Genomic DNA, 20,071 nt, shown 5'->3' with positions numbered 1-20,071 from the left:
GCGGTCACCTAAGAAGTTAGCACTTTCCCCACAGTGCTATCGGAGAGACCGCAGATAATTGAATAGGGAAAGGCCCATCGTGATGCTGGGCATTCCAGAGTAACTGGAAGAGCAAGGCCCCAAGGGGCTCGGCCCTTCACAAAACACATAGTAATAGGCAATCTCTGCCCCACGTGTCTTGTAAATAGATGAAATGGACAAAGCATAAGGGAGAAGGAAGGATAGTTCTCTTCCTCCCCCGTTTTTTAAACATATTGGGAATTGAGGCCCAGAAGGTTAAGGGATTTGTCTTGTTCAAGGTCACAAAGGGATCCTGTGTGGCAAAGTCAGGGATTGTTCCCAGATCTCCTGAGTGCCAGTCCAGTGTTGGAAGCACATGACCACACTTCCTCAACTGCATGGCAAAAGTAATCGGACAGCAAAGAGGTCTCGCTGGGTGTGCGCGCCCACAGTGGTTTCCCCTAAAAACTTGTTCATTGCTTTAGACCAGCGGTTCCCAAACTTGTTCCACCGCTTGTGCGGCGAAAGCCCCTGGCGGGCCGGGCCGGTTTGTTTACCTGCCGCGTCCGCAGGTTCGGCCGATCGCGGCTCCTGGTGGCCGCAGTTCACTGCTCCAGGCCAATGGGAGCTGCTGGAAGTGGCGGCCAGCACGTCCCTCGGCCTGCGCTGCTTCCAGCAGCTCCCATTGGGCTGGAGCAGCGAACTGGGGCCACCGGGAGCTGCGATCGGCCGAACCTGCGGACGCGGCAGGTAAACAAACCGGCCCGGCCCGCCAGGGGCTTTCGCCGCACAAGCGGTGGAACAAGTTTGGGAACCGCTGCTTTCGACAGCTCAAGTATTTGTAGTTGTGTCTATTCTGTACCTGAAGAACAAGGGAATAACACAACTGTCTGTATTTAATTTAGACACAGCTGGCCAAGTTCTAAGGCACAACATCATAAAATACATCCTACTGTAGCAGGTTTATAAAGATCTTCTGGGCTTTAAGCAAACAGCACCTGATCATTCTCATTGTATTTCCCCAGAGACAAATATAACAGACAGACAACCTCCCGCTCACCTTTGGAAGCTGAAGTCCTGATGTCAAATGCCAGAACGGTGATCAGTCTGGGTGCATTCAGTGTATTGAGGATCTAGCGTGCCCTCGCTGGGGAGGTGTGCGTTGGCATGTGTGAGTCAGACACAATCCCCCCAGGCAATCAGCCACTGGAGATGAGTCAATCTGTTCCACACGTGTCAGTCACCCTGGGGCTGGTGGGGAAACCAAGGTAAACAAAGCAACGCTTGAAAAAGCCAGCTGTGTACAACAGTTGGCAATGGCTGGGTTGGGCTAAAATCTTCCTGGCTTGTTTTCCTCTCAAAAGTCTTCATCAGATAAAAGCTTAGAATATTTGAAGGTTTACTTTCCTTCAAAGATGGCAAAAGGGCCAGAGCCTCACCTGGTGTAAGCTGATGTTGCTCTATTGTCTTCAGTAAAGAGATGCCAATTTACACCTGCCAATGATCTGGCCCTGAGCTAAGCAGCATCTGTTGCTTGGGTATTTCAGGGGATGCATCGTGGTGGGCACCGGCACTAAGTTATTCATTTTGTTCCCACTTCAGCAGAGCTCTTATACACGGGCTTAAGCCATTCGGAGTTTTTTAAATTGACTAAAAATTACAATCGGACCTAAATACCTTTAATAAGCATCTCTGCTTTGTCTAAGATACACACTGGCTGCTCCCTGACATGGCTGATGTCTGAAAAGTACTGTGGACACAAACATTATACACAAATCTCTGGCTGCTATTGTTCATGGCTCCTACTGCATAGTTCGGATGCCCCAAGGCAGGAGAGGAGTTGTATATCTGCTAAGTGGCTTATCTGTTCAGTCCTCCTTCCTCCATGTCAGGTCTCCTGCTTTTAGTGTCATCTGTACATTCGACATAAGCAAAATCTCAAGTTAAACCTTAAAAAAAAAAAAAAAATGATCGCAGGTTGACTTTAGGAGCTGTATATTAGGCCAGATAAAAAGCACCTACGGAAGAATGAGGTAACTCCAGGTTTAACCCAAAAAACAATTAAACCCCACATTTCTTATTCCTAAAATCCACCCTTCTGGCCTACGAGACGTATAGAATTTAACAAGGATGAGGGAAGGGGTTGATTTTCAAAGGCACAAATTGAGTTAGGTGCCCAATTCCTACTGAAAGTCACTGGGCTTTAGCCAGCTCATGTGCCCCCAAACTGAGAAGACACTATAGCACTCCACAGCAATTAGTGCAAAACCCTATAATGCTTGATGGAGAATGAGATTCTTTTGAAAGGATTATTTTGAGCTATCCTATAGAATTATCTAGCAAGCATATGCATTTTATAGGACAGTTCAGTGAACCTACGGAGAGCTTATCACGCTCCGTTAACTTCTAGCAGGGCACGTCCATTAAAACAAAACCACTTTTTCAACCAGGATCGAGGCGGGTGAATCCCATCTCTCACTGGAAGTCTGGGGACAGCCCCTTTCTTTCTACAGATCCAACATGATTTCAAGTAATTTGTCCTGAATGAAGAATCAGGAGAAAAATAATTCCCCTTCCTAAAATTGCTGGACTTGCTAACACAGAGAATATTTGTTTCATAAGGTCTATTATCCTCTGTGGTGGAATTGTAAGCCAAGACGTATTTAACATGAACTACTTAAAACTAGACTAGACCAGACTCGACAAAGCGCTGGACAAACATACTAGAGAGGGGACAGGCTTGCACAGACACAGTGGAGAAGATAAGCAAATCGGTGTTTCCATAATCTGATTCTATAAACAGCAAACTACTACATACAGTAAATGAGCAGGTATTGCTGTAACCCTATTTCTCACCAATGACCTTCCAACCTGCTTTGTCTGTCAAAAGAGAAACCGCCCCCTAGTGGAAATGTACTTGCAGTCAATGGAATGATTCACTTATAATTGGGAAAGCCAGGTGATACAGGTAAGTCACCTCCAGACAGGAAGGTATAAAAGACACCTGAATAACAGAGGCAGGACACTCACACATACACTGGGAGCAGCTGGAGATCATTCACCCTACCAGATCAACCTCACCTGGAAGCTTATCCACAAACTAGCAGGAGACTTGGATATCAGAAGACAAGCAGAGACGACTTATGAATAAAAAGAGCTGAGACTAAACACATCCTCTGAGGAGGAGAGACATCAGGGATAGAAATCAAGAGACATAACATGCTTTTCACCTGCTAAACTGCACTCCGTACAGGTAATTATAGACTTTAATCTCAGTTATATAGTTCTTAACTCTGCATTCGGTTGCTTGGAGTTAAAGGTGGCGCTGGGGAATTGGATTACACAGCGTTAGTGGCCACTGTGTTTTCTTTGTCTTAGTTTTATGGTCAAGAAGGAAATTTAAGAGCTTTGCTTGGAAGTAAAACTACTTAATGCTTTTTGCAACAGCCTGAAATAGGCGAGTGATTTTGAATTTGATGAGTTATTGTGTCTTCTTTCATGGTTCACTTATTTACTGAAGTGGAAAAGGCTTGTGGAAAACTTTGAATGACATTCTGGGGCAAATCGGCATTGCTCTGTTAAAGCATGAGGGGTGATGGCAGTTTAATTAACTACCAGGAGTGTCCAGGTTTTTACTGATTCTGCAATGGCTTATGGAGCACTAGTAAAAATTCTTTACCAAACTTTTTAGGCTTCAGGCCATATTAAGTCATGCAGAACTCAGTGATTTCATCGCTGAGGCTGGTGCAAACATCCTTCTTCATCGTCTCTCCATGTGGGCTCTCAATCCTTGTGCCCCAAACTCTGAAAGTGACACTCAGGTGAAATGGCCGTGTTTTACTGGATGGAGTTTTGAGAAACCGCAAAGTGTGTGTGATTTTGATTAAAAGCTAGGAAATCTGCCCCAAGTTCTCTCCAAACGGGGCCCGGGTTTGTGAACGGTTTGAAAAGGGTTGTGATGGAACTAGAAACCAGGCCAGCTTCAAGTTCCGTTGCCCCCCCCCGCAAAAAAAAAATTAAAATGATGCTAGGATTTGCTGAAGAGCCTTGGCAGATGTTAACAAGAGCCACCAGGCGACCTGTCGAATCAAGGATTTACTAGGTAACCCTACAATTAAAAAGTGGTGGTGCACACAGGTGGGGGGGGTGGGGGAGAGAAAGGGTGCTGCCACTGATGAGCTAAATTATCCTCATTAAGTGACCAGGTTTTGTCTCCTAGATGTATACTCTGGATATTTCCGGCATGATGGGGAGAGGGAAACATGCACACGCTTACTTATGTACATGGAGGAACAAGGCAGGATTTTAATACCTTAAAAGTTAGCTCCTGAGTCACTCTAGGGGTAATTCACCAGCCTCGGGCAAGGATCTCCTCATCTTAAGCAATGCAAGAGGCTATCAGGGTTGTGCTATGAACACCCCTGGCACGTCATCCATATGCCACCTGGTTTTCAAAGCCAAGCAAACAGGCTCGCCCAGTTCAGCGCATAGTCAGAAATGAATGCTACCCCGGCATTTACGCGGGAATCCTCCAATTCAATGTCTACGCTCCAGGACAAACTTTTAAATGCCCCATAAGACAGGGTAGCTAGCTGCCACATTGTCATGGAGACAATAGCCTCCAACAGGGAGGCCAGGTTTACACACACAAACCGGAGTGACTCCGTCGGAGGTTGGGAATTAACTCGCTGCCAGGGTGGCAACATTAGCGCTCTCTACCAGAGCTCCCACTCGCTCTCAGATGTCCTGGGGGACAGAAAGCACTGTGGCACCACGTAGCTACAGGCAGGCTGGCACTTTCAGTCAGAGTGGATGAGAGCACAGAAGCAGCTTCCTTATGAGGTAGCAATAGGACAACAAGGAAATAGCTCGGGGGAAATTCTCCCCACACGGGATCCTGAGGGAATTTCCTTAGGTAACTTTTTTGCCATGTCATGGTTACAAGGCAGGTAAGATTTCCCGCCCCCCGTTGGGGTCGAGAGAGCAGAGGACAGACCTGATCTTGCAAAGTGCCTGGGTGCCCTCAACTCCCATGAGGGCATGCTGGAGAGGACACTCAGGCAAGCGTGAAGGCACCTGGTTGGTGGTGCTGACCGTCAGCTGGAGGGAATGTTTTATTAGCCCACGGGGGCGCTGTATCAGTGAATACAATTTATCTATTTATCTTAGGCTTTTGCACGGGTGCCCACCACCGTAATACCTGAGCGCCTCCCAGGCTAATAGATTGGCATAGCAAAGTCCCTAGTTGACTTCATGGAGTCTTCTGCTCTTCTCCTCCCTTCTCAGATTATGGGAAGCGGCACTTGGGGTATGTGTTTTGGTTTTTGTTGGCAAGGGGAGGTTTGTGGGGGAGACGGCAGTCGTAAACTCTCTCCCTGTGGCTGTGGTGAAAAAGTTTTGGCCTGATGCTGGCTTAGCCTGTTGTCTGCTGGTGGCTTGTCTCTGTTCCAACACACACTTTTTCTGGATGAGGATTGCGGGCTTGGGGGAAGAGGTGTCTTATTTTCATATCTACCAACTGCAATTTCAGCTCTGCTAGAATTGCAGCTCTCAAGGGAGCCATGCCCACGCCTACATAGGACTAGTCTCTCTTTAAGGTCTTGGGGAAACGTAACAAAAATTAAAGTGTTCCACCCACTTTATCTAGCTTCTGACACTACTTTGTCTGTCTCCTCAGGGTCGGTCATGTCGTGCTTCCCCCAAATGCGGCGCACTGAGACGCCAGATTCCCCCACCAGCCCTGTTCCTGCCGCTCTGGATGAAATCCCCATTCCTATTAGTCCCATCATAGTCACCTCCCCCACCGACAGCAGGAAGCTCAGCTCCCCGACGTCCAGCCTTGCCTCCCCCAAACCGACCTCCCCCATCGAGTGCTCCATCTGCTTCAACACCTACGACAACAGCTTCAAGACACCCAAGCTGCTCCAGTGCTCGCATGTCTTCTGTCTGGAGTGCGTGGCCCGCTTGACCTCGGCCCTGCCCCAGCCCCGTGTCGAGGACCAGCTGCCCTGCCCCCTCTGCAGGCAGCTCACGGAGATTCCCCTTGAGGGCCCTCCGGCTCTCCAGACCAGCCAGGAGCTCCTGTCCACCCTGCCCCCCGAATACCAACGGGAGAAGGTGGTGTGGATGGAAGGCAGCAAGCTGTGCTGCAGGCAGTCATCCCAGGACCCAGAAGATCCCGACGCATGCATCTGCCTTGACGTGGCCATGAGCAAGCCCAATCCCCCCATGACGCCGACAGAGGGCATGGCTGGAAGGCTGTCCCGCTGTGCCATGTGCGACGACTGGAAACGCATCGTCCTCCTCTCGGCCCTGGTCATCATTCTGCTGTGCATCATTCTGTGGCCGGTGCAGTGTGCCCTGAAAACTGGGAACCTCCGCTGCTTCCCAAGGACGGTTACTTTCAGCAGGCCAAACCCTGTTTCGTTTACACATACAACCCCGCCAGTGCCTGGGACCAGCCCGCCCTCTCGCTAGCGCCTCCACCCCACTGAGCTAGGTCAAGCTGCTGCCTACTGGATTTCACCAACATACCTCACTGCCAAGCTGTAGCAGCCCCTGTTCTCGGCCTACACACGGCTCCAGCTCTGCACTGGGAATGTCACCTGAACCTACACGGTTAATCCAGCCCCTCGCTTTCACACAGCTCTGCCAATGCAAAGGTGGGGGGTGGGGGGTGGGAGAGAGAGAGAAGAGATTCGTGCATAGCCGTATATTGAGCCATTGCTTCACCTAAATCTCTAGCCCTCCAAAACGCTGCACAGATAACAGAGCCTTGAAGACTTGCACAAGGGCACGTTTCTACAACTGCTGCTTCCCGGGAAAGGTGCACGTGCCTCAAACTGCGGCGCTGTTGCCGTCAGGACACAGCTGTGAATGGGCTCGGCCCTTTCAACTCACTGATGGAAAGGAAGGGCTAATGGAAGGGTTGTTTTCTTGGAAACCGACAACGCTGAAAACAGGTCTGGATGTGATTATTTCTCAGGGAGAGAAATCCATGTGCCCTTGGAAAGAAGCATGCTAAAGCTGTCTGTATCTATAAAGTGACAATATTTAATTTTATACAATGTGCTTTATTAAACATTTCAACTGTATATAGGTTAGTGTTAAACCTATTGCTGGGAGGTGTTATTTACCTGCCTCTGCTTGATATTTGGGTTACTACTAGCTTTTTACTCTCCTCAGCAAAACAAGACTCAGCTCCGAGAAGACCCTGCTCTCCTGACTAGGCACTTGTGCTTTAAAGTTTAGTAATTTTTTTTGTGGAATTGCCCACAAATGAGGTTCTTAGAAAAACAGAAATTTCTGCATGTTTTTGTTGCAAAGCCATCTCTGCTTAATATTCAGCTGGACCACTTTTTTTTAATTCAAAACCAAACAGGGGACAGGAGGGAGTCGTTTATTTCTCTAACATGCAAAAACCCTAGCCCTCTCAGGGGTTACCATTTCAGAGGGAATTTTGCAGAGCTCAATTTAAAATGTAGTAGCCGACGTACAAGAGAAAAATTAGATCATTCTCCCAGACATCGCAAAAATGTCAGTCTAGCTCCATAACTTTAATACCGACACCTTTTAAAACCACTAGGGTATGATACAGGGCAGTTGCTCCAACTAGGTGTTTAATGGGATGACTTCTGCATTGCTCAGACGTGAGGGGCTCAGTGAACAATAAGCCATTGTTAGAGTAAAGGGACCTGATAATGCAGTTTAAGAGAATGATTTAACATAGCCAGCATTAGATGCAAGTGCTGTAATGGTGTTTAGATGCTTTGTACATTTTACATAGGTGTCACTGGCTGCAGAAGTTAACCCCATGACTTTGCTCCTTCTTCTAGGTGCTCTTTAGGGGTGTTAAGCTTAAAATCCAGATCAGATGCTAACTGCATTTCCACAAATTCTGCATCAATACAGCACTCAGTGCCCAGTTGGATACAATAAGCCAAGATAGAGGCTCAGAAGTGCTCTAAAGTAATAAATGTTTACACTGATCATCAACTTGCAACTACACTCCCCTACCCTCAGTGGCCCTGCTGCAGTCTCTCTCTGGTCATATTATTGCAGCCACCTGAATGGAGGGAGAAAGTTCATTTTGTGGGCTGGCCATCCTTTCCCTCTCTCCAGATGGAAAAAACAAAGCCAGATCCCCTGCTCATCTCTCCTCTTGCCATCAAAGCTGTAAAGCGGGATTGGAATAGGATACCATGCTGCAGCCAGGGGTGGCACGGGAGCTTTGCCAGGCAGGATTTCAGCAGGGTCCTGGCTGCTGCAACAGATTCAATATGTTGACAATTTAAAGCAAGCTTTAAAAGGTGGGTATTGTCCAGCCCAGTTCCCTTGCCACTGGACCCAGGGCTTTTAACGCAGTGTCAGTCAGCACCATTTGGGTTGCCAGGGACTCTTGGGTGATCTTGTCCATCCCGCCAGTGGACTACCACTGAAGTCTCAGAGGAGAAGGAATGTGACGGGGGCCAGCCGTCCTTTGTCACTGTACAAACATCTGACTGCCATATGCTCCCCATACTTCCCTCTCCAAACAATGGCCCAGGTGGAGCCTGTCAACCTGCCACAATCACATCCATTCCCACTGATTTACCTCATCGACTACAGTATCCACACATGTCCATCCCACGTGCAGCCCTTTAATACCCCTCACTTCCCCGCTTGCTGCCACATTTTACGCTGGAGGGTTGGGATTCTCACTCTGAAGCTGCTGGTTCAGAGCTAGCCCAAAACTGTTTGGGCCACTTGAGAGGGACTCTGATCAGGGTCTAAGAGGAGCAGGTTTTTTGGGTAAGAGGCCTGGCACCCACTGGCATCATACCCCCCTTCAAATGCCCATCGGTCACTTTCACAAGCATTTCAAACTTAAATAGAAAAAAAACCTTTAGAATAGTCAACATTTATTAAAAGTGCAATAAAAATAAACTGTTTTCTTGTCCCTGTGACAAACGACTGAAGACGCCGGCCGGTAAATACAGCCCCGTTCCATCGGTGTTCTCTTTGTTCAACCCCTGCAGTGCTGGGAGAGCAGCTACTCCAGCACTGCAAGCTAAAGCCACTGCCCAGCACATCCCTTATCCCCCACAGCCAAGGAAGAACGTTTCTTTTTTCCATTATCAGCTGCCCAAGACAGGCTCTCCTGGTTTCGGCCCTGACATTCAGACCCTGGGCAATGTCACGTAGCAAGGAATCCGGCAGAAAAGGAGGTTCTTTGGCAGAGCGGTTTGCAGGCCCAGGGCTGCAAGAGCAGGAAGTGCTGTCAGTGAAAATCGAGGTGCGCGAACAGAGCCGGAATATTAACATTCCAAAGCGTGCTCTCTCTTTTCTTCTTCGCGGTGCTGTACAAATATTAATCATTGCCCACAGCTCCCCTATTTCGTATGCACAGCATTAGGCTTAGCAGACAAACATGGGGAAACTAACACAGGACATCCAGCAAGACAGCAACAGAGTCAGGAAGAGAACTCAGCAGAACTCTAAGCCCTAATGTGCTGATGGTACATGGGATGTTGCCCTCTCGTTGCCGAGTGCACAGATAAGTTACCTCCCTACTGCTTTTACCACCAGCTACAGGAGATCTCTTTTAGCTCCCGCGGCAGAGGCCTGTGTTGGTAGAGATGAGGGTTCTCACGCTGGCTCCTCACTCACGTGCGTGTCAGAAACCGTGCAGCATGGGGATTTTGCTACCAGACAGACAAGTCCACTGCTCCACACTGCTTCTCTGCATGCTGCAATAGCAGGGGTTGCTCCAGGGCCAGGAGCTAGGCGCTTTGGCAGATTGCATAAGTGCCCAAGCCTAGCACAGCAGAAAGGAGGTGCATTTTCTAAAGGAATGAGGGCATTTACACAGCAGCTATTTGCACTATACCTAGGTCCAGTCCACATGCCCAGTCCATCTCTTCCATGGCAGTGGAGTTAACCCAAGACTCAGTTTAAACACCTCTAGCTGAGAAACGACCGACCTCATGAAGCCGTGAAGTGCAGCAACACCCCGGTGATTGTGCAGAGCAGACAAAGCTCCTAAACACGTTGTCATTTTATTTTAACTTTTTACAAAACCAATTTCTTTAAAAATTAAATTAATTTCTTTTAAACAAACAAACAAAAAAAAATAAAACTGAGCTTTTACGCCCTACAAACATCCGGAGGCACTTGCACATAAATATCGGCCTACGTGAAAAAGGGACCAGGAAAGGTCGCTCCTGTGAATAAGTTAGATTGAGGCGTGTTCCCGAGGCGAGGACTCTGCCCTGCTCAGATGCTTTCGGCATTTTGGTTCCTCGCTGGATCCAAGGTGCTTGAGGGGGTGCGGGGGTGCAAGGGTAGAGGGAGGCAGCGATGACAGAACTTGGCAAGTGTGGACGTAAACACTGTAAATCCTAAGATCCAAAAGGAGAGGAGAGAGGTGGTGTCAGCTATTATGTATAACAGAGTGAGACACACACAGGAGAAAGACGATGCTCCCAGTACCCATGTGTATGTCTCTCACTGCGGGATGCAATCAGAGGGGTGACTGCAGCTCAAGCAGACATACCTGCATTAGCAGGACTAAAATCAGCAATATAGATGTGGTGGCACGGCTTTCAGCAACACAAGTAGGTACCCAGGGTTCTGGATGCCTGCGCTGAAGTCCATGTCTACTCACGCTGCAATCCCACCAGACTGCAGTGTAGACAAGCCCTTAGAGTCTACACTAGGAAAACAACCTCAGCTCGTATTGTGGGTCTCATTCTAAGGCAGTTTTCAAAAAATATTTTTTTTTCAAGTCTTGCCCCATTTCTCCCCAGCCCATCACCAGCTGGGCACTGCCCAGGAGCTGCACAAACATTTTTAAGGTCTGTTAAACTGACTCAGAACATAGCTGGTTTTCCCTGGGTAGATGGGGCCATGCACTTCATGATGTCAAACAGGGACTAGAGCCAAACAGAACCCTGGTGGGGTTTAGTGCCAACCTCAGAGAATGAATGTACCTGTGCAGCCTCCATCCAGCTCCCCTTCCGGCCCATTTATCTCCCTGCATTATTCATCCCTGAAACCTTTGAGCTTTTGATGTTCAGGTTCTCGTAGACTGTGGCTGAGTCATCATCATCGACCCTGGAAAGATACACAAAGCCTTGCCATGAGTAACCTTTTGCCATGAGTAACCTTCTTACTCTTGATTCCTTCCTCAGAGCAGGTTGCCTGGAGGCCATTGAACAGAATTCCAAGCCTTCCCCCCCACAGCCTGGTAGACGGCAAGACCAAGAATTACCCCGATGCCCGTTTACACCCACACACTTCATGCCTGCCGTCCCTCAGACATTTAATGTACACACAAACTGGGCCCTGAACATTCATCCAAGATGTGAGCCTTTATATATGCATCCAACACTGGGACGTGATCGGAGTGAGAATATCACCCATACTTCCTATAGGTCTAAAGACAGGGCTGAGCGAAAACGATGGACTTTCTGGAGGGGGGAGGTGGATAGGAACCTGGATCCAGATCTGATTTTTGCAAACCAACCTTTTTGTTCAGAATGGGTCCAAACCAAAATCCCAGATCCAAGTAACCCCGAACTTCACTTGAAATCCAGCCCAGACTTTGTGAAACAATACACGATATGCAATATTGAGGAAGGAGGGAATAGTTTTCTTTGGCTTTGTCCCACCTGTGATCCCTCCCTACCTTCACCTTGAGATTCATTTAGAGTTTCAGATTCAAACGCAGCCAAGAGCTCCAAGTGAAACTGCCAAGATTTTGAATATTTAGACAGGTGCCCTCGGCCCAGCAGGGTCCATCTTGGATGAGTGAGTGGAGATACTCAAACCCTGCCCCTCCCATTCAGAAATTCCAAGGCCAGAAGGAACCACTGTGACCCTGTCGTCTGACCTTCTGCATAGCACAGGTCAGAGAACTGCCCCAAAGTCATTCCTTTTAAACTAGAAAATCTCTTTAAAAATGGCAGTTTTCAACCTGCAGTCCATGGACCCCTGGGAGTCCACAGACTATGTCCAAGATTTCCAAAGGGGTCGGCACCTGTGTTTGGAATTTTTTTTAGGCATCCGCAAATGAAAAAAAAAGATCGAAAAACCACGGCTTTAAAACAAAAAAAGTTACCAGTGGTGGCAAATCCATTGCTTATATGGGACACTCTCCCTGCTCATCACTCTCTTATCTAAAAGAAGAGAGATCAGTGTAGAACTTCTACTGTCCACAAAGGGCCTCAGCAGCACTGGATGAAGTGTATCCACCTAATGCTTTTTCACATGAAAAATGCAGACTCGGCAACCGGGAAACATTTGGCAAATTCCCGTTGGTTTCGCCAAATTGCTTCAGTGGAAAAAGACTAAATAAATAAATGAAAATTGAAATGTTTCATTTGGACATTTTCCAAACAAATGGCCTTGGTTTTTCAATTGGAACACCTGAGATTTTGTTTTTAAAATTCAACGTTAATAAAACGCTTGAAATCCAGTGTTTTGGGTGCCCCCAAATGAATTTTTATTTTACTGTTCAGAGTTCCCAGTGAACTAAAAAGTATATTATTCGCTCAGCCCTCTGCTTCTCCGGGCTCACGTTCACCTCTCCCCGCAACTCATCCTGCCTACATGCCCGCTCTCTCTTTCTTGCGCTCTGTGCTATATTATTGCTACTCTTCTCCCCTCCTTCCTCTCTCCTGCAGCTCATGGGACATTTCCAAGAAAAAGGGGCTTAAGTAATTGCCGACTGAACATCCCTACGGTAGCTGCAAAAATGGGATAGACCAGCAGGCCAGGGCATTGCTATGTTTGATAAATATTTACATGGCCAGTTATAGCCATTCTCCTCCCGCTAGTGCGCTTAGAAGTGGTCCCAGGTGGAAGGAAGCAGCTGCGTGAAAGATGGCGGCCACTGGGGGCTATGGTCATTCAGACCCATCTGCTCCTGTCCAGTCAGTAATCTCCCTCCCCCCCAAGCAAGCTTACACAGAGACACGTGGTGGGGGCGGCTGCCCTTTGGCTCTGGCTTTATCCATAGGAGGGTGCCGGATATTCAGGTAGTCTCGCTCTTTCCTCTTATTCCTCTGAAAGAGAGAGAAAGCAAGGAGATGAAACTTCCACCAGAGGCAAGAATGGAGGCACCATCTGCAGAGCAGATCTTCTGCCCTACAGGCAGGTAGCAAGAGGGGTGAGTTAGAGGTATGGAAGAGGTTTTCCCACAGAGACATTTCCACAGCACTGGGGAAGAGCCCAGCTTCCCAAGTCTGAGATGCTGAAGAGAAGAGCGGAGGTGAACACAGCTGGAAGGAGACATGATCCTGAGCCCCAGTCCCCTAGCCTCTCTTCGTAAGAGCATCACCTGGCATTTCCTCTTGCTACAGAGGAGGATATGTTTGGAAACTACAGGGGCTACTCCAGGTGCACAGCAGACCCCAGACCTAACAGGGAGGGCTCGTGGTTCCATGGATGAGAGAACACTTGAGGCTCACGAAATCACTATGTCTTTATAAGAAGATTTCTCCCAATTTCACTATTAACCAGAGCTGGGCCCAAACCCATCCTCCCTGGGTTCACACCTGGGAGCTGGATTTGGATCCAAGTTCATTGCTGGGAACTGTGTCAATTCACACACAAGTTCAGCAGCTTGGAGAACGCTGGGCTCTGACCTGGATTTCTAGCACTTGCGTTCAGCGTGTCCAGGTCCAGGATTTGGAGTCATCCCATGACAGAGAGAAGCGGCTCCATTCAGATCTGCTGTTCTGACCGGGGAGGGTTGGTTCAGACCATATTCTGCCATTGAGCCAATTCCCACCGATAGGCCCAACATCACTGGGCATTCCAGCCATGCCTCTTGGGCAGGAACGGGACCCACCTGCTCTTCTTCTAGTCTCTTCTGCTCGGTCTCAATGTACTGCTGAACAGCCATGTAAACGAACTTGTACTGCGCCTCTGTCTGCACCATGCCAGATCGCTGCCTGCGCACCATCTGGATGGTTTTGGGGATGTCGATGTCACAGTCCAAACCTGCTCGAGAGGGAGAAGCAAAGAATCAGGAATTGAGTGAGATTTCAGGGAGGTGGGGGGAGACAGTCCCTCCCTCTCCCCCGGATCACCAAACACAGACCCACCTCCTTGGAGCGGTTTGGATGCCATGAAATTAACCCTTCTGCAAGAGTCCGGTAGGGTTTAACAGGGAAGGACGACCTATCTGCAGGGTGTCTGGAACTCTCCTGTAGAGCACGATGGAGAAGTCTATCCTTGCTATATTGCTCTGGAGGATGACTCGCAGAGCTTCTGGAAAGGAGATCCTTCTCCATTACCTCCTAGAGGCCGGTGGAATGATTTCTGGTGAGGCTGGTGGGCGTGAGCCACACCTTTCCATAAGGAAAGAGGGCTTTAAGGCGGCACTCTGGGCGAACTGGGCCCTCTGAAGCCAATGGCAGAACTCCCAGTGAGGCCAGGAGCTCACCCTCCATTTCAACCAGAGCTTGCTGGGGCCGTTTGGGCCAACTTGCCTGTTTCGAGAGGCAGTGGATTTCTTCCCCATGAGGCAGAGCGCTATTCCCCCTTTGCCTGCCAGCCCAGAAGTGGAAACTTTACATTCCAGTGGGGTAAGAGGCCTTTCCCCAGCCCTTTAGATACTTTCAGATCAAAGCCCATACCAAGAGACGTACAGCCGAGCTGAGCCCATTGGCCAGAGATCTTCAAACTCACTGCACTTGTAGGGGGTTAGACTATACTGTTAGGTTAGACTATACTGCCATTCTGCAACCAAAGGGAACACCCTGGGGACAAGGGGGAAGCTAATACCATGGGACAGATCAGTTGCCATACCTTGCCTGTGAATAGTATCCACCAGGATATCAATCACTATGATCGTGCCTGTGCGTCCTATTCCAGCGCTGGGGAGAGAAGACAAGGAGGGATCAGTGTGGGAAAAGCCAAAATGCCTCCCCAGACCCTACATAACTAGCCAGTTCAGTGCACGCCCTTCATCGGCACATCAAGCCCATCGAAGCCGGTGTCTGGAATATTTGCTATAAAGACGTGCCAAAGCAGAGTCCTCAGAGAAGCATAGACCAGTGGTCTGGGCAGAGAACTGGGAACTCAAACCTCCCCAGTTCTAATCCTGGCTGTGCCACAGACTGCCTCCATTTCTCCCTCTGTAACAGCCCTAGAGAAGTGCTAAGTATTGGCACTACACTAGGGGACGAGGGAGGCTCATTTCAAGGCCTTGACGCAACAGATTTCACCTCTGGTCATTATTGGCTCACATGAGCAACAGCCCCCTCCATCCGCACAGGGACATTTTCACCATTGGCCACCGACACAACCCCACCGGGTGCGTACCTGCAGTGCACGACAATCGGCCCAGAGTCCGGAATGCTTCGCTGTGCTCGGTTGACTTGGTCCAGAAAGCTGAGAACCCCTCCTGGCTCGTTGGGGACCCCGTGGTCTGGCCAGCTGAAATACTGATAGTGCTTTACCTGTCTGGGGTGCTCCTCCTGTAGGACAGATAGCCCGGTCGCTTGGTTAGAACACCCCGTGTGCCACAGACAGTTCAGTGCACGCGCACACGCCCCCCCAGACGAAGATGGTCCCTGCCCCACGGCGCTCACAATCCAAGTGTAAAATGAGAGAAAACTGATCGGTACAACCTAGAGATGGGGCAGAGGGACTATTCGGCTAGGATAGAGCCCATCTGCGTAGCCACCCACGTGAATAGGAGGGTGCTGACAAATGTAAGGGATGGATGCTTTTCCTGGGGAGGTCAGGGAAGTTCTGCCCCCATGCCGATTGCACCGACCCTTGTTTGGGAAACTCTCACAAAGCCAGCAGAACGCCAGTGCAAAGGCCCGGTAGGACAAGCAGCGTTCCTGGCAATGCGTAGCTCCAGAAGCATGCACACAACCAGAACCCGACGGGTCTAAAGGGTAAATGAATGCAAGAGCTGCAACCACTGGGGCGATACCAGGAGGAACCACATCGATGAGAGAAATATTTCTACAACGGTGCAAAGCTACAGGCTGGCTGCCTCTCCCCCGCCACGGCTCTCTGTGAGAGTCCTGCCCCAGCAAAAGGAGCAGGAGAAATGAGAGGCCTCTCACCCGGTCTGTCCGCGTGATCTCCAGCTCCCGGAGGTAGTAGCCCTGCGCCTCGCGCTCGCTCACGATCCGCACGCAGATGTGGCCGTACTCTTTGGTGCAGTTCTTATCAGGCCAGTAGCGGAAACATTTATTCTGAAGGGACAGGGGAAAATGCCATTAAGGGGCTCTGCTCATCATTCAGGACCGGGGAGCTGGACAGGAACCCCCTTAGAACTCAGCAAACTGATCCTGCTGTACCGGGACCGCGAGAGCTTGTTGAACTCCATGCCGGTGGCTGGGTCAGCAGCAGCAGGGACATCCGGCTCTAAAAGCGTGAGCTGCTGCTGCTTGAACTCGAGGACCAAGTTCTCTGAGCCAAGGCTGCAGAATATTCCTCAACCTCGGTGTGTGACCCAGCCTCTGCTAGCAGGGGACAAAGCGCCACCCTGAGCAGGTGTGGGTTACACCGGCACTTCCATCATACACAACTAACATTAAGGGGAACCCTCACCACAGATGAATAGCGCCTTCCCCGCCCAGAAATCCCACTGACTGCAATGGGGTTCCTCGTGCAGTCACACACTGAGCAGGGCCAAGTACTATCACCATTTTACAAACGTGAAGGCAGGGAGATCCACAGCACCGATGGGATAAGTGACTTGCCCAAGGTCACACCATGAGGCAGTGGCTGAGCCAGGAAGAGACCCCAGCAGCACTGACCCCCACTCCACAACCCCTCCTGCAAGAAATCGACTGATGGTTCCTGCAAGGAGGCAGCGGCTTGCAGGAGGTTAAAGAATCCAGAGTTTGATTGGGGTGGAGATCCCCACGCCCTAGCCACATTGCCCCCATGGACCCTCCAGGGGAAGGTTTCTTTGGCCTGCAGGACAAATTCCTAAAGAAGGCTAATCTCACAGAAGGTCCCTTTCCCCCTAGAGATCACATCTATTCTACCCCTGGCCGCTCGCAGTCCTGTGTGCGCACAGCTCTGCCAATCCATTTCAGTCCTGACCTGCAGCACCCCCTGCTGTCCCGGGAGCAGTTACATGGGTCACTCCATCACTCCAGAGCCATCCCAATGCACTATGCTGCTTGCCAACATCCCATTCTCTTCTAACCCATTAAAAACCCCTCTAATCCCCTATTTTTGTACTGTATTAAGGCCTTGCCTATACTAGAAAGGGTTTGCTGGTATAGCTGTTGACGAATATATGGTGGGCTAGCATATATCAGTCACAGTACCAATCTGTATTATCCGCACCGTACACAGATCAGCACACATTAAGCACATAGTAGTTATATAGCCTGAACTGACCTATGCTTCTTATACAACCCTGCTCACTTATGCTAAATATCCCATAACACCTTGCATTTGCTGAAGCAAGCATTTGGCATAAGCAGATAGGAAACTTGTCAAAAATCAAGACACATTCGTTCTAGGTGTTAGTACAAGCTAGGGAAGTACTTCCATGGACCAGTTTCTGAAATGCCAGGATCCAAAACAAAGGAAGGAAGGAAGGAACAGAACAACATAGGGAAGTGGGACAAATTGAGGGGTTGGAGTTTAGTGACAGTAAACCTGTGACTTGTAAAATCATCGTATAAATACTACCAGCTGAAATGTGTAACTTTGGGATCACTCCTGCGTAAGGTGAATGTAACAACGCTGCACGAGGCAGCTTCCCGGAGACGGGCCCCGTACAGAACCTTTTCCTGTGCTAGATTATTATTGGCTTGTAGCAACAAACATGCTTGGTCTCTTGAATATATTTCATAACACACCAACGTGCAGTCAAGCAATTGACTAAACAATTTATCAACCAGCTAGAGTGGGAAAGTCTTCTAGTTCAGACACAGCTGATACCGGCACAAGAGTGCTTTCATTGTTATAGTCTCTACCACTTTCCTTAATAAAATAAGCTATTTTGGGAAAAGCACTTTGCCAATATGACTGGATCGGCACTAGGGCTTTTACTGTGTACATTTTAAAACAAAACAAGACACAAAACAAGACAAAAAACCCACCGCCCTAAGTGGCATTGATATACCAGCAAAAGTTTCTAGTGTAGACATAGCCTTGGTAACCTCTCCATAGCAGTGGAGCCAGTTCTGGTTAGCGGCCCTAGTGTCACGTTCTTCAGGCCCTCCCCACCTCTGAATGCAGACAGAGCAAAGACAAGTTGTACAATTCTAACTCACCACAGGGATGTGCTGGCCGCCGCTTCCCGCAGCTCCCATTGGCTGGGAACAGAGAACCGCAGCCATTGGGCACTGCGGGGGGGGGCGGTGCCTGCTGACGGTCAACACCAGCAAAATGTCTCGCAGCCCACAATCAGATTACCCTGATCTGGTAATGGGCCGCAGGTTGCCCACCACTGCCGTAGCTGCACTAGACCTGCTTTTGACTATTGCCGTTAGTTGGTCATCCTGAAGGCATCAGGTTGAGGCTCCACAAGTCAGAAGTTTTCCCCATTCAAAATTGTCTGGCCAACAGGAGGGATGAAATGCACCTGGCGGGCAAGAGGTTCCACAGACAATGCACGGCCAACAACCTGCAAACCAAGTACCCACCCTGCCCCTCTCCACTTCCTTGGTCGTCATGACTATGACATGGGTGTTTTCTTGGTACACCATGGCCCAGAAGTCGTTCACCGTCGTCTGCAGGCAGCCTTGGGTGGCAATGTAGACTTTGCAATGCTCCGAGCTCCTTCCATCTTCGGGTATGCTCTGGGTGTGGCAAGGAAATAGGAGTGAGGGACCAAGGACTGCCCCAGTGCAGCCCTGAGCTGGGAAGACAGGGGGAGTCCTACAGGACATGGCTGCCTGGCACTGCATGAGCTCTCCCGTGGAACATCTGCCACCTGATGCTAACAGGCTTTCCTCTAGGGATTAAGCTACAGTAGACCCCCGGACACAGAAATCGTTCTGCTTGCAGTTTCTAGATACCCCCTCAACAGTGTTAATGAGGCACCCTCTGCCGGCTGTGACCTCTGTAGGGCCTTATTACCATTTGCTCAGTGCTAGATGCAGGTCACAAGACAGCTGCAGAAGTTCTGGTTGTATCAGACAGGAAAATAAGTGACCCCATCGTGTGGCAAAGGCTAGGGGCTTAAACACCTGAGCTGTTCCTGGCTGGAAATCTCGCCCCAAATTGGTTTCAGCTCCCAGGCGAAAATGAGTTTGACCCAGCAGACAACCTTGTGCAACACAGCCATGTTGGCAGCCCCCGCTCAGGGAAGGCCGGGGTTGGGCATTGAGACTGGAGTCGCTGTGCAGGGGCGGCCAGGACACGGCACCCACCAGCAATAAGGTCTGGAAGCACACACGCAGTTCACAATAAAGCCAAGCTACCCTCCTTCCCGCCCCCCGGATGCATTGGAGCACTCCTGCTCTCTGCACCAAAGCCCGGCTGCTATTTCTGGCCACCCAGAACGACAGCGGGCCTGGGCGCTAATTATGTGGCTCTTGGACCTCCCTTGAGGCAACCTGACAAAGAGACAGTTCCATAGCTCCAGAGAGGCCCACGGGGCATTAGGCTTCTGAAGAAAGGGCTACTAAAAGCAGCAGCTCCTCTTGCCAGATACAGACTGGAAGAGTCTCTCTGGCTGCCGGGAGCAGCCCATAGGCGCCTCTTACCCTGCCAAAGAGGCAGCTGGCTAAAGAACTGGTGGGGGAGTATCAGGAAACTGCTTAGGGTGCAGGAGGATTCTCAGCAGAGATGGCATCTGGCCTGTGATCAGCGAAATACAGGGGTTCGCGCCGGGCTTGCCCTTGTGGCAGTATCATTCTTGGCGCCGCTGCACCCGCTCACGGGCAGCGAGAGGCAGCCTTGGGCCGCCCCACCCGCAAGAGCCACCTTTCCCTCCTGACGTACCTTGATGTAGTTGGCATTGATGTAGTCTGACCCTGGCAAGCTCTCGTCGACGTCTCGGAGCGCAACCCGCGTGGTATCGACTGCGTGGGAAGAGAAGCCACATTCGAGCCACGCGCAGAAGCATCACTGCGCGGCACGCCGGGCCCCA

At 49.8% G+C, this 20,071-nt stretch overlaps 2 protein-coding genes across 5 annotated transcripts in view; one reads left to right on the top strand and one right to left on the bottom strand.

Annotated features, from left to right (window-relative positions):
* Positions 1–7,042, top strand: part of LOC142000863 (uncharacterized protein C1orf159-like) — a 60,294-nt gene extending 53,252 nt beyond the window's left edge. The window contains exons 1-3 of one of the 3 annotated variants that reach the window (XM_074975492.1): positions 3,242–3,253; positions 5,170–5,308; positions 5,678–7,042. In XM_074975492.1, the coding sequence (XP_074831593.1) occupies positions 5,254–5,308; positions 5,678–6,477 (855 nt within the window). In that variant the 5' untranslated portion in view covers positions 3,242–3,253; positions 5,170–5,253 and the 3' untranslated portion in view covers positions 6,478–7,042. Of the gene's footprint in view, positions 1–2,679; positions 3,254–5,169; positions 5,309–5,677 lie in introns of those variants that run through there. The other 2 variants (XM_074975494.1, XM_074975493.1) reach the window with 2 other exon arrangements.
* Positions 7,043–8,933: 1,891 nt separating this feature from the next.
* The window catches only part of LOC142000817 (tyrosine-protein phosphatase non-receptor type 11-like), an 84,415-nt gene continuing 73,277 nt past the window's right edge, over positions 8,934–20,071 (bottom strand). For both annotated transcript variants that reach the window (XM_074975412.1, XM_074975413.1), the window contains exons 8-16: positions 19,924–20,003; positions 18,621–18,776; positions 16,071–16,202; positions 15,313–15,467; positions 14,797–14,864; positions 13,835–13,986; positions 12,949–13,046; positions 10,971–11,094; positions 8,934–10,379 (exon numbers count right to left, since the gene is read on the bottom strand). In XM_074975412.1, coding sequence (XP_074831513.1) covers positions 11,007–11,094; positions 12,949–13,046; positions 13,835–13,986; positions 14,797–14,864; positions 15,313–15,467; positions 16,071–16,202; positions 18,621–18,776; positions 19,924–20,003 — 929 coding nt within the window. In that variant the 3' untranslated portion in view covers positions 8,934–10,379; positions 10,971–11,006. The remainder of the gene's footprint in view (positions 10,380–10,970; positions 11,095–12,948; positions 13,047–13,834; positions 13,987–14,796; positions 14,865–15,312; positions 15,468–16,070; positions 16,203–18,620; positions 18,777–19,923; positions 20,004–20,071) is intronic.

Source organism: Natator depressus, chromosome 18, assembly GCF_965152275.1.
Source record: "Natator depressus isolate rNatDep1 chromosome 18, rNatDep2.hap1, whole genome shotgun sequence".
Lineage (NCBI taxonomy): Eukaryota > Metazoa > Chordata > Testudines > Cheloniidae > Natator > Natator depressus.
This window is presented reverse-complemented; position numbering and strand designations above follow the sequence as displayed.